The 14,993-nt window shown below is 43.8% G+C and overlaps 1 protein-coding gene across 1 annotated transcript in view; it reads right to left on the reverse strand.

Annotated features, from left to right (window-relative positions):
* Nucleotides 1–789: 789 nt before the first annotated feature.
* Nucleotides 790–14,993, reverse strand: part of EBP (EBP cholestenol delta-isomerase) — a 36,911-nt gene continuing 22,707 nt past the window's right edge. The window contains exon 4 of the mRNA XM_085898372.1: nt 790–3,125. Within this exon, the coding sequence (XP_085754498.1) occupies nt 2,908–3,125 (218 nt within the window). The 3' untranslated portion in view covers nt 790–2,907. The remainder of the gene's footprint in view (nt 3,126–14,993) is intronic.

Below are 14,993 nucleotides of genomic sequence, written 5' to 3' on the forward strand. Positions count from 1 at the left end.
AAATAGGTCACCAACAGGTAACACAATGTACTAGTCAAGAGGACCCTGTCCGACTAATTATCCCAACCAGCATCGGGAGTTGCTTTACAACCCGCCGGGCCGCAGAGTTATCCGTGGCCAGCGGCCTCAGGGTGAGAACGGCGGGTCTGGCAACCACCCTGTGGACGTCGTCCATACTCAAACCCCGATCCACAACAACATTATTATTACAGCACAGCGACATTGCGCTGTTATATAATTGGCTATTCTGTCCTGTGTCTTCTGTCACACTTATGGCCTTTGATCTGAGGGCTAGAAATAGAAATTTGTCCAACGTCACAACTCTTCCCATCATGCATGCTAATTCACCATGTCTACATTTAAATTTTATAACTGCAAAATTGTTTCATCATTCTTAACTTAGACTTTTACTGCCCCAACTGCGCGATATCGAAGTATTCGCTTCTTGTTATTATTATTATTCCATTATAAAAAGGTCGCAATATGATACAAATTAACACAAAAATAACCTATTTTGTGAAACACCTTTTAAGCAATATTTCTCAATATTTGAATGCTTTTATCCATAGGCAAAAGGCACTATATAAATATTTATGATTATTATTATTTCCTTTGTAGAAGGTAGAAATTTCAACTCGTTTGTAATGCTGCTTGTATGTTTATCTATGCATTTCTCAAGACACTTTCAGGTGGGTTTTTAGGAATCTGCTGTGGGAATGCACTAATATTTAGAATATAAGTGTGAATATTTAGACCCAATAAAGCCGAAAGCAAAGCCGTGGCCATCTGTAAAACATGAGAACATTGCCTTTATTTTCTCTCATTGAAGACAGGGATGTGATGGGCTTTTATAGTCATAGCTTGGTTACTGGCTTCATTTTGCCAACATTTGGGGGTTGGGGGACAGGGTAAGTCTTCAGAAACTCTCAATGGGCCAATGCTTGGTCCACTTTCTGACTATCACATTTGAACTGCTATTCAAAATTATGTTCCCTAGTCGAAAGTTAACTAGGACTTTTGCTGTTCTTTGTTTGGGAGTTTGCATTGCATACAGCTCTTCAGATGACTTGAGTACATCATTGCTCTTGGATTGAGCATATAACTTGTGTAATGAAGGACATAAATGCAGAAAGATTTACTCACCAGCAGAGACACTATTGTCATGGAGGTGCAGTGGGCACACATCTTGTGCTTTGTACAAAAGAAAGGGAATTTCCTCAGCTCAAATGGCTTTGAGTTAAAGGGAAGGTAAATCTCACAACACGACATAATTTGTCTTGTGAATATGGAACCTTAAAAGCAAACAGACTCAAACACTCACGCGAACAACGGATGAAATCAGCAGGAGCCAGGGGTTCATACCTGAAACGTCAAATTATGTTTGCTTCCCATGGCGGATAGCATACCTTGATCAACGTCCTGTTGATTTCATCCATTGCTCTACTTCTTCGTTGACACAGTTAAAAACTAGAACGGCACTCGGTGGAGCACGTACCTCCGTTAAGGTGAACAGTTTACATTTTGTATGACACTGAAAGGTCGGATCTGCATCTGGACTTTAACCAAAATCTAATCGGCTTCTTCTTGTCACCTACTAACTCATCAACAAGTTTAGTCATCATCCGTCCACAACTTTTTGAAATCCCATGTTAAATATAGTTTTTGACCCCATCTCTCAGGGGTGAAGAATAAAATGACCATTTTTACAGCCATTTTTCCTTGTTGTGCAGGGGTTAGGCTTTTTCTTGAGGCAATGTTTTATGGCCGGATGCCCTTCCTGACGCCAACCCTGGTCGCCTCTTACGACACACAGGGATATGGTATACCTATTCTAACCGGGGCATACACCGGGACCAGTACACTGGTACTCACTTCGCCGACCTCAGATGGATGACAGGCTGAGTCAACCCCCTGGTGTTAATTCAGCAGCCAACGGGGCTTGAACTCAGGACCCTGGGATCCCAAGCCGCCACCCTAACCACTAAGCCAACACCAGGCTTGGGTGAAGAATCACTTAAAAATTTCTAGTACCTGGATCCAGGGATCCTGATCTTCACCAACATCGAATCAATTAGTTCTTGTCACACAACCCAACACTGTCCATCAACTTTCATCCAAATCGGTCCACAGATTTTTGAGATATCCTGCTCACAACAAACAAACTGGGATGAACACATAACCTCCGTCCACCTTCGGTACCGGACGTAATTAACCTTCACCGGCAAGACTAGTTCTTCACACAACACCAATTACTTCATATCAGGCCAGAATCTCAAACTCACAATATACAAGCCATTTCAACAGAACCAAGCAACACAAAGCATGAATTACCCACTATAATCAGAATTTTTACTTTTATACAAAACCGAAGCTCACAGAAGAGTGAGATGACTGATGGCAAAAAGGGAACATACTCACATTGGAGCAATTTGGCAGCAGGTTGACGTAACAGCAGGAGAATGAATGAATGAATGAATGAATGAACAAGAAGGGAGGAGGGAGAGGTGAGGAAATGCAGTAACCTCCAATAAGGGGTTAATAAGGGGCAAAAGGATCGCAATTTTCACATTTGTTATGCCTTAAATACGGTAAACATATTGCAGCACAAAACCAAGAATGGATGGAGTTGGATAATCGACACAAAGCACAATTGCTTTTAAATCCTTCCAATTCTTATAATCCTTTCATCCTCTCATTTTCTTACAACGTTATTGCAAATTATTATTCCTGCAAACTCTTGTTTTCAGTTCACAATTTTCGCTGTAAAAGGACATTTCATTTCTTGCCACACCAACACTTTGATGACACAAATTACAGCAAATTAAAATTCAGCAAACAAAAACAACAATGGAAGCCAATCAAATAACCCCCTCGATCACCAACCATTGTCCATCACTTCCCATCCTTCTACTGTTTCTTGCGCTGTGTCAACCTGGCATCTTTGCTCAGCTGTGCTGATGACAACTCGAATGCGGCGTCGGTAATGAGTGCAACGGGCACTACCAGCCACAGGGCATTCATGAAGAAAAAGTAAAACCAGAAGTGGAGTGGGTGACCTGGGTTTGTGTGCTGGAACCCATCAAGCCACTCTGTGATGAAGTAAAGTACAAGACCATACAGCTGCCCTGTGAAAGGTAGTGAAAGACATATTGTCGGTGTAAGCTCAAAGAAAATATTACATAAATTAGAGCTCACAGTTAAATTTGGCAGGAGTTAATACAAGGGTCCAAAGAGTGACAGTCATTCCATGTACTAGCAGAGTACCCGCCCGATGGGCGATCTTGTTCCAAGCATGCAACACGTTCGACTGACTCATACCTTTATTTGAGCTGACCCAAAGTTAGTTATGCTGACCCAAAGTTAGTTGACCCAAACATACAGCTGACCCAAAGTTAGTCATGCCGTTAAGTATATGTGTAGACAGATTCCCTCCTCGTGTTTAGTGGTGCATAAGCAAAAATAAATAAATGAACCATTAAGTTATGTGCATGAAGCAAAAACATACCTATACTGGAAAATGTGGGGACAGGAATACTGCACTGTAAATGGTGGAGACTTGTAATACCCTCCTCCACCTGTAGGCGGCGCTACACGATACACATTTTCATGGAGAATTTGCGTCCATCCCCTCCCCGTCCCACCCCAAGACCACCGGCAAAGATAAAAACACCCCGATACATTAATGGGGGTCGTGCTGATCCTGTGTAGCATGTCTGGATGTAATTGGCCCAGAACTGTAGGAGTAGTAGCGCGACAAACAATAAACACAAAACACCGGTCCGTGGATGATAGTGAGGATAAGCGAAGAAAGGGGGGAAGTGGTTGTGAATTTAATGTTTCATCTTTATTTACTTTTAACATTGTTCTTAACAAACAGGAACAGGAACAACACAGGCATGATAGGCCGAATGGCCTTCTCATGTGCCAAAGTTCCCTCTGTATATTTGTGTAATGTTGTTAAGAACAGGAAGAAATGGGAAGGGGAGGATGGAGAGTTGGAAGTGAGGGTGCATGGAGTTGGAAGGTGGAGATTGAGATTTTGGGAAAGTGAGGGGGGGGTTGGACTTGGGGTTCGAAGAGGGATTGAGTACTTCAGATTTGGGGCAGTTGAGGACTTGAAGAAGAAAAGGGGAGGAGATTACAGAGTTGGCTTGGGGGAGGGAGGGCAGAGAGGGGACAGAGTTGTGATCGAGGAGTTTGAGGCTTTTGAGGGGGTAACAGGGAGGAGTTGAGGACATTGGGTTGGGAGAATTTTAAGAAAGGGGAAGGGGAGCACAGAGTTTCGGTGTGGTGGTGGGGGGGGGCAGAGAGAGGACATGGGATTGTGTGTGGGTGTGCGGGGGGGGCGTATTAGGGACCTGAAGTCACATTTTACATCCTGCAGAAGTCCATGGGTACGTGATAGTCCAGTTGTCTCTTTTGGGTCCGTCAGGTGTTTTGGGTCCTCTCGCTATCTGAGGTCCTCGGGGTCTTTTGGATGCCCTGTGTCTTTTGTGTCCTCAGGTCATTTGGTTCCCCTGGGTCTTTTTGATCCTCGAGGTCTTTTGGTTCCTCTGGATTTCAAAGGTCTTCAGGGTCTTTTAACTTGGAGTATTTTGGGTCTTCAGGGTCTTGAAGGTCTTGGGTGAATTTTCTGTCTTCAGGGTCTTTTTTGGTATTTTCAGTCTTTTAGGTTCTCAGTGTCTTTTGAGTCCTCAAGGGAGGGGGGGTGTCTTTTTGGTCCTCTGGACACTTTAGGTTAATTATTTCAGGTTACAATTGTGGGTGAAGTCAGGTCAGCTGCCAAACCAATTGGTGAAGAGCAGACATATATATATATATATATATATATATATATATATATATATATATATATATATATATATATATATATATATATATATATATATATATATATATATATATTGTTTCGGTTCTAGGAACCGTATGCATTCAAACATACAGCTGACCCAAAGTTAGTTATGCCGTTAAGTATATGTGTAGACAGATTCCCTCCTTGTGTTTAGTGGGAAATCGAAGGGGTGTATTGCCATGTTTTTTTAGTTAGGGTAATAAATCTTTATATCCCATCCCCCATCACGATCCACTGTCCACCTGCTGTATCCAAAGGCCCGTTGGCCAGGGCAAAATCTTTGTGCTGTGGCTTCTTCTTGATGAGTCCAGACACGCGTGGAGGAGGGGGGGGGGTTCTCCCGACCAGAAAGGGCGGACCCATGGAGGCCCTGTCCAATCAGGGCAGACAGTGGCGTCGGCTTCACCAAGGCCCCTCCCCGCTGAGAGAGATCTATAAATTACGAAGCGATATTCAGCGTAGAGTCCTTGGCTGGGAGATAAATTACGGTACCATCCTGACAGGGTAGACAGAGAATTCTGTGTGCGTCGGCCGTGTTAGCTGGAGTCTGAGGTTGGAGAGAAACAGTGTTGGAGCGAGACAGTGGTTGGAGTGAGACGGTTGGAGTCGCGGGTTGCCAAAGAAAGAAGGAGGGTCGTGACGTGGAGGGTCTGCCCGCGTCTCGCCTCGGTGGCCCGTCTGTTGCACTGGTTCGAGGACACCCGATCTTGACCGGGTATCTCGTCGGCGGCCCTGATCCCCATTTCGGACTCCGCTCTGCTCCACCCAGGCTCCTTCGCGGACACTGTCTCCGCGCGTGTGGCTGTGGGCCGAGCTGCATGACCACTGACAGGTGCCGCACCACGGAGCATCCCTTCCCTCCAACGTGCAGGTACCCCAAAATAACTGCGACCTCAGCTCACCTCCCTCTCTGGCTGTGGGGGTCCTTTGCAATACACCTTGGTTTATTTTCGTCTGAGTGCGCGTCTGAGTGTGTGGCGACGTCTTTAAGTAGAACTGTTTAAGTGTTTGATCATTGTAAATCTTGCCTGTATATCCCACGATAAGTCTCCTCTGAGTCCTTTTGTAAGTTGATTGTAAATAAACCATAATTAGAAATGTTCCCAGTTCGTTTTCGTCTTTTCCTTCATTGGTCCAGCATGGTTCGGATCTGAGTTTAGCTGGGTTTTTATACCCGATAATCTGTTCATCCGAGCCGGTACGTTCTTGGCCGGTCCGCTCGGCTGCATCCAAACCGAAATGGTAGTTGGTAGTTGGTGGAGTGATCCGGTTCGGGCAAGACGTACCGAGGGCGTGGTTCTCCGGTAGACGACACCGCGTGGTTCATTAGGTAAATTGGTTCGAGACAAAAAGGCCCTATGCTACGCGGTCGAAGTATTGGCGTCCCCGGTTGGTTAAGCGACCCGCCGCGTCACGGAAATATCCGTGAGCGACGGCCTACAATTCTGGGAGTCTGGTGGGAGATGACGTAACTTGCCCACCTGGTGGTCGTTCTCGCCACCGGACCCCGGCCCGCGACAATATATATACATACACACACTACATGGCCAAAATATGTGGACACCCCTTCTAATTAGTGGATTCGGCTATTTCAGCCAGACCCATTGCGGACAGGTGTATAAAATGAAGCAAACAGCCATGCAATTTCCAAAGAAAAACATTGGCAGTAGAATGGGCCATATTGAAAAGCTCAGTGACTTTCAACGTGGCAGCATCATCAGATACCACCTTTCCAACAAGTCAGTTCATCAAATTTCTGCCCTGCTGGAGCTGCTCCGGTCAACTGTAAGTGCCGTTATTGTGAAGTGGAAACGTCTCGGAGAAACAATAGCTCAGCCACGAACTGGTAGGCCACACAAACTCACAGAATGGGACCGACAAGTGCTGAAGCATGGAACGTGGAAAAATCATCTGTCATTGGTTGCAACACTCACTACCGAGTTCCAAACTGCCTCTGGAAGCAACGTCAACACAAGCACTGTTCGTCGAGAGCTTCATGAAATGGGTTTCTATGGCCGAGTAGCTACACACAAGCCAAAGATCACCACACGCAATGCCAAGCGTTGGCTGGAGTGGTGCAAAGCTCACCGGTATTGGACTCTGGAGCAGTGGAAACGCGCTCTCTGGAGTAATGAATCATGCTTCACCATCTGGCAGTCCGCCGGACTAATCTGGGTGTGGCGGATGCCAGGAGAACGCTACCTGCCCGAATGCATAGTGCCAATTGTAAAGTTTGGTGGAGGAGGAATAATGGTCTGGGACTATTTTTCATGGTTCAGGTGAGGCCCCTTGGTTTCAGTGAAGGGAAATCTTAATGCTGCAGCACACAATGACATTCTCGATGATTCTGTGGTTCCAACATTGTGACAACAGTTTGGGAAAGGCCCTTTCCTGTTTCACCATGACAATGCCCCCATGCACACAGTGAGGTCCATACAGAAATGGTTTGTCGAGATTGGTGTGGAAGAACTTGACTTGTCTACACAGAGCCCTGACCTCAACCCCATCCAACACCTTTTGGATGAATTGGAACACCGACTGCGAGCCAGACCTAATCGCCCAACATCAGTGCAAGACCTCACAAAAACTCTTGTGGCGGAATGGAAGAAAATAATCGCAGCAATGTTCCAACATCAAGTGGAAACCCTTCCTGGAAGAGTGGAGGCTGTTGTCGCAGCAAAGGGGGTCCAATTCCATATTTTTGCCCATGATTTTGGAATAAGATGTTGGACGAGCAGGTGTCCATATACTTTTGGCCACGTAGTGTATGTGCACTTACTCCATTATATATATATATATATATATATATATATATATATATATATATATATATATATATATATATATATATATATATATATTCTTCCTCTTTCGGTTGCTCCCGTTAGGGGTCGCCACAGCGGATCATCCATATGATCCGCATAGTGATTTGGCACATGTTTTACACCGGATGCCCTTCCTGACGCAACCCTGGTCGCTTCTTACGACACGGGGATCTGGTACACCTATTTTAACCGGGGTATACACCGGCCCAGTATACTGGTACTCATATATATATATATATATATATATATATATATATATATATATATATATATATATATATATATATATATTTGCACAAGCTATTTCCATAGATGTGGTAGATAAAACATGATGGTGATAGTGAAAAATTCATTTTTACGTGTGTGTGTGTGTGTGTGTGTGTGTGTGTGTGTGTGTGTGTGTGTGTGTGTGTGTGTGTGTGTGAGTGTGTGTGTGTGTGGGTGCGTGTGTGTGTGTGTGTGTGTGTGTGTGTGTGTGTGCATGCATCCAACCAACATCTCATCTCCCTAAGTGGTAGCAAGATCACATCATGTATTTGTTTGGTGATTCTTGCTCTGCAGAAATTCCTTTAACTGTGTGCATAATCATAATAATGATTAAAAAACCTTAATGATGTAAGAAAAAAAGAAAACCCCTTTTGGAGAAAATTAATAGAATAATAATTTCGTAAGATTTAAATGCAAACTGACTTGTGATCTTTGGTTCAACTTTGTGCCCCTACCATGTTTTTCACCCTGTTTTGTCCATGGCTATGACTGATGTCTATCGCTAAGACATCCGGGAGGAATGTGTTACATATGAGGGGCGTTCAAAAAGTTACTGCATATGAACAAGATAACATGATTGTTCAAGAAAAATCAAAGTTTTCATCGGTATGGATAACTTGTAAACATTTTCGAATAATTTTAAATTAAGATGCAGTCCTGTATATTAATTTTTCTGCCTCCGCTGATGAAGTCGCCAGTGGCATTATGTTTTTGGGTTGTCCGTCTGTACGTACATCTGTCCACGCTAATTTTCCCTGTTTTCTCTGCAACCTTATCTGATTGACACAAAAAATTTGGTCTGGTTGTACATTTGCTCAATTATAAATAGATTTGTGTTTTTTTCTCATTATATAGAATATATATATATATAGAATAATGCCAAACCGGGCGTAGTGGCGTGCGCCTGTAATCCGGCTACTCGGAGGCTTGGGTTGGAGGATCGCTCGAGGACGGGAGCTCTGCACTGGGCCGCGCTATGAGAGGGTGTAGGACAGTCCGGAATCATGGCGAAACCCAATCCTTATCCCTGTGTCGTAAGAGGCGACCAGGGTTGCATCAGGAAGGGCATCCGGCGTAAAAAACCTATGCCAAATCAGGATGCAGATCATTACGGATGATCCGCTGTGGCGACCCCTAACGGGAGCAGCAGAAAGACGAACAACAACATGTAGAATAATGCCTGGTGTTGGCTTAATGGTTGGGGTGGTGGGCTTGGGATCCTACGGTCCTGAGTTCAAATCCCACTCAGTCATTGAATTAATACCAGGTGGGGTTAACTCAGCTTGTCATCCTTCCGAGGTCGGCAAAATGAGTGCCAGCTAACTGGTATCCTGTGTCGGAGTGGCGACCCGTCCAGGACTGTGCCCAATAGCCAAGGAGACTGCTTAAGCAGCACCAACGCTCTGCACAGAGTATGGTCCTGATGGATGGATTATCTGAGTGTCTGATTGATACAAAAAAATTTTGACGGTCAATTTCGGGCTCAATTGTAGGGGGGGAGGGGGGAGGGGTTGATGACGTCATAAGTCACGTGGTTTGGCAGCCATATTGTTTTTAACATAAAAACCTTCAAAAATCTTCTTCTCCGAAACGGCTGAACAGATCGAGGCGAGATTTTACTAGCATGATTGAGGAACAAAAAGCCTATCCATGAGGAACAAAAAGTTCTCCAAATATGACATCGTAGGTCACATGGTTAGATAGCCATATTGGATTTACCTTCAAACCATTAAAAATCATCTTCTCCAGAATGGCTTGACAGATCGAGGGGAAACTTCACCCACATGTTCCCCAATCCATGGGGATACCAGGGTCTTCACGATTAATCAATAGGTCACATGGTCTGGAAACCATATTGGATTGAACAAAAATATTTGAAAAATTCTCTCTTGAACTGCTTCATCAATCGACGTGAAACTTCACAATTTTGATCTAGTAGTCATGGGGAATGTATGCTTTAAATTTCAATCTGATCGGATGCATGGTCTGCCAGACAGAATGATTTAACATGTTAAATCTGGGTTCAGTGATTTAAATCCAGGATTCTCCATGCAGGATTCAGTATCACTTCACTTCCGATCACGTGGACCATGTTGCCGTCACCACGAATGAATCGATCTACGATTTCCAATTCGTTCTTCCACTTCTTGGTGATATTTATCAGAACTTTAGAGTATTTTAAATGGCAGGATTTGTTTTCATTCGTACAAGGTGTCAACGAATTACCAAATTCAAACTGTAATAAAAAAATAATTAAACATGATACATGATACCATCTTATCACAAAGACCTACAGAGAAAGCTGCAGGTTTGAGTACAGTGCAGTATCCTATTCCATTAGCCGGAGGGCAGTATCCCATTTCATTTACGTTTATTACCGTTTCAATTTGGAAGGGAAATTGGTGCCATGAGATATCGTTTATGTTGTTGTTTTGTATGCACCCTGTGCCTGCTGGTTGCATCATTTTTTTCTGGAAGCGTGGTTGTGCCGCTGATGCAGTGCCTCTGTTCCCAATAAGCTTGCGCTCATTTTGCCGACTTCGATTTTGCCGACATTGGAAGCATGACAGGCTGAGTCAACCCACCTGGTGATATTTCAATGGAACTACAGGGGCTCAAACTCAAGACCCCAAGATCTTAAGACAGCCACCTTAACCGTTAAGGCAACACCAGGCGTGTATCGTTGATGAGAAGGGCAGACAGCGAGCTGCGATTTGGCCTTCTGTTCACAGCAGTTCAGCGCACACTTGTCCTGCCTCACAGTAATGCCGAAGAGGAAAGTATCTTCTCACAAGTTCGCAAGAACAAGATCGATTGCTGAGGGTGCTTGTTAAATGAGGTCACCAGCTCTCCTCACATGCAAAACCACCTCCTGTAAAACCCCTGGTCATACGTTTGATCCCCCGATAGATCTCGTCAGAGAGGCCTAGAAAGCCTGTCGTGAATACAATGACGAGCACAGTCACATGAAGTGACTCGTCCGTCAGGTCGTGGCCACGTCGGTTTGATTGATCTCTGTGCTCGTTTGGTGCTCCACGATCGTTGAGATGAGTCCACACTCAGACTGTAATGGTAAGTAAACACTTGAGATCAGTTCTGAACAGCTGCAAGACCACCTCATCAATAAAAGGACTTTCTAGGTATTCTGGTGTATGTATTTTGTGTCACTGACAAGAACTCGAATAGCATTTTTACCACATTTGGGAAAGAATTTAAAAAAAAAAACAAAACCCCTCTTTCGACTCCTACCTACCCACTTTTCATGACCGAGCTGTTAGAGTTGGCCACACACCTGCCATGTATGCATTTGTACCTCTCGTGTGTTCATAATATTCATTCATCAGGTTCTACGGAGGGACTTTGTAAACACCCTGTAGATTATTAGCGAAGAGGCATTGGAAAAGTGTTACGCTTGAAGTGGAATTTGATGTTATTCATTGAACGGATGCTCGTGACTGTGCCGTTGATGTATCTGGGTTAAGTTTGCTCCCAACATATAAATATGGGGCCGTCCAGGAAGAATAACATGTACCACCGAGTTTAACTGCTTCCGGAAGAGGTCTATTTGTGTTTAAATGTCTGGTAATTGTTTTGTATTTATTCATACGTATGTGGACTTGAATATAACTGTCATTAATCAAAAAGGCCTCGGCACTATACAGCGATTTAAAAAACAAAAAACACTAACTGATGAACCCCTGAAAGTTTGACGAAGATCTGGTCATCCATCTCTGAGAAAAATGACAACACGCAGACACACAGCAAGACACGACGACGACGATCGGCATACTTATAGTATCGGTTTGTAATTGTGTGGGAAGAGAAATGTGAATAGATACCACTTTGGAGCCAAAGGAAAGTGGAAATTGTAATACCCTCTTCCACCACCACTAGGTGGTGCTACACGGTACACATTTACATAGAGAATTTACACTCCCCCCCAACACCACACACCCCTGCATGAGGCCGTGGCCACCTAGCCTATGTTACCCCTCCCCCCCCACACAAAGTTGTATTTGTACCCCGAGTTTGTAACTTAAAAGATGTGGCTGTGCATCAGGAACAAAGCCACACACAGAGAACAGAGGGAGAGGGAGTTTTACCTTTTTTAGGTATATATATATATATATATATATATATATATATATATATATATATATATATTACACACTTTCATATGATATGTAGGACAAGAACATCACAAAACAATGGACAAATGATCACAGAATATGGGATTTGAACTTGGGATCACACCAATACAAGCTCCATGTTCAGATGGGATGGCCAAATAGACTTGTTTTTTTTTTTAACTTCATTACGTATACCTCCACCATCGAAGGTGGACGGAGATCATGTTTTCACCCCTGTTTGTTTGTGTTCGACTGTGAACAGGGTATTTCAAAAAGTTGTGGAGGGATTCGGCTGAGATTTAGAGGACAGTTTGGGTGTGTAACGAAGGATGAATTGATTAGACTTTGGTGAAGATCTGGATCCGGATGTGAGAGAATTTTTAAAAGTGATTCTTCATAATTGAGAGACGGGGTGAAAATGATTTCCAGAGACATGACAGAAGTAACTAGACACCTTAAATTTATTCATTTCATCTGCATAAGGCAAGTTTTACTCAGTGATTTGTACTAATATTCAACTATATATTTACAGAAACGAGTTCCTGGGTCATGTATGACAACTAACTATGCCTCGTACTCAGGGAACACACGACCTTTGCAAATTTCAAAAAGGACGAATTGTTGGCAAATCGAAAGGTGGATTCAGCCCAACATCAGATAGCTCAGAACCTTGGCATTCTGCTTTCTATGGTCAACCAGGCGATTGTGCAATTCAGTGAAAGCAAGGAATCCACAGCTTCCCGTTCTGATCAATCTGGGCCCTCAGAAAGGTGTCTTCGAGCCATCAAGCGGTCCATTGAGAAAACTCCCCGTTGCAAGGAAGCAGATGTTGCAGAGGAGGTCCAAGTTCGCTCAAGAACTGCTGTGCGGTACCTTCGTCAACTGGGCTACGATGGGAGAGCAGTTAGGAGAAAACCTCTTCTTCGACCAGCCAACATTCAATGGCTAACAGACCCTTGGAGTTTAGGCAAACTGTTATTTTTTTCAGATGCGTCCCAATTTACTCAATTTTCTGACAGCGGACACATGTGGGTCTGCAGACTTCCCAGTCAAGGGTTCTCTTTGAACTGATTGCAGCCAACTGTCACAGTGGTTTTTCAGTGATGGAGTGGGGAGCAATCTGGAGCGCTGGTCGGTCAGAGCTTGTGGAGTGTGTTGGCAACATCAACTTGACGTTATACATTTCTATCCTTGAGGATGGACCTCCCTGTCTTCTGCACTGGTCAGATGGTGTTAAACACTCTGTTCATGGAAGGTGGAGCTCCATGCCACACTACAAAAAAGACCATACAATGGCAGGACAGTAAATGGGATCAAGCGACTTCCATGGCCAAGTCAGTCTCCTTACATGAATCCCATTGAACACCCCTGGGCCATATTGGATCGAGCTGTGCGGAAAAAAGTCCAGGAAACCAACATCACGGGCAGAATTGCTCGCTCATCTACGTGGAGCCTGGGCAGAAATCCCACAAGAGAAAATTTCGGAACTCGTTAGTTCTATGCCCGAAAGAGTAAAAGCGTTGAAATCTGCAAATGACACGGCTACAAACTACTAGTGTGTGTCGTGAAATGGATCAAATGTTCTTCAAATTTGAAATCAATAATTTCTTTAAAAGTCATTGTGTCTATTTACTTCTGTCATGTTTCTGTATAGCACAATAGTTGTAAACACTGCGGATGAGTTATGACAAAACTAGGTGGATGAGCAAGTTAGGTGACCAGAACAAGCCGATTCAATTTTGCTAAAGGTCTGGATGCAGACCCGACCTATCAGTGGGATACAAAACCTAAAGTGTTCAGCCTGGCTCTACCAAATGCCATTCTAGTTCTACTTTTTCAACCCTCCCCTTTCACCTTATGCTCCACGAATAGTTTGCATCTTTGATAGATTGAAGGACATAAAACAGCGAACTGATACTCTAGGTGCCCCCACCTTTTTGGGTGGTACGAGGAATAGATTTGTGTAATATAAAAGCAAAATATTGAACAGTTTTTGAAATATCACATACACAAGCCAAGTTACTGAGATGGTTTCCATGGCAACATAATTCAGCCAATCACAGCCGCGATCAAGTCAAGTTGAGATAATGTCACGAGGAATAGATATCTGCAATCTGAAAGCCAAATGTTTAATGGTTTTTTTAAATATCACGTAGACAAAAGTACATGGACGTTTGATCGGTCGGTCGGACGGAACTCATTTTAATGTCCCCCCCCCCCCCCCGTCTCCGAACTTGTCGGAGGTGTGGGGGAAAAAAATTGAAGGTGGGTTGGACAGAAAATTGCAAAATGGTACTATTATTACTTCATATGCAGCCTATGGCTGCTGGCTGCATTATTGTTGGAAGCACGGCAGTGCCGCTGATTCAGTGCCCCCTGTTTCCAGTAAGCCAGTACTCATTTTGCCGATCTCGGAAGGATGATTGGCTGAGTCAACCCACCTTATGTTGTTTAACTGCATGACAGAGGTTCAAAATCAAGATCCTGTAAGACTTAAGCCAGCCACCTTAACCGTTAAGCCAACACCAGGTTTAAAATGGTACAAATTAATGGATAATACTGATAGATTTCTGAATGAACGTCATTCACATATGGTGGGAAATGAATTAATTATGGCAGAATTAAGGTAACGTTATCGTATTCTATCTATGTTTCAGACCATGCCATGGACTGATAGAATGCCAGAGCCCTGACTCAGGCTCGTACTTTGTGGAACCTCCACAGCTGTTTATGTCAGGAATTTGTAATTTGCCCATTGTGCAAGTACACAATGCCTACTCTTTGTGTAAGACGTCCACCAATCAATGCTTGTAAATGGCAGCCAGGCTTAACGTGGCGTCCAACAGATGGGGTAGTCATTAATGCAATGTGTTGCCTGCAAAGCACAAGGATGACAGTTTATAGTCGGTGCTGGAACAT

The sequence above is a fragment of the Eptatretus burgeri genome, chromosome 10 (assembly GCF_056783735.1).
Source record: "Eptatretus burgeri isolate ZD-2024b chromosome 10, Ebu_testis_v1, whole genome shotgun sequence".
NCBI lineage: Eukaryota > Metazoa > Chordata > Myxini > Myxiniformes > Myxinidae > Eptatretus > Eptatretus burgeri.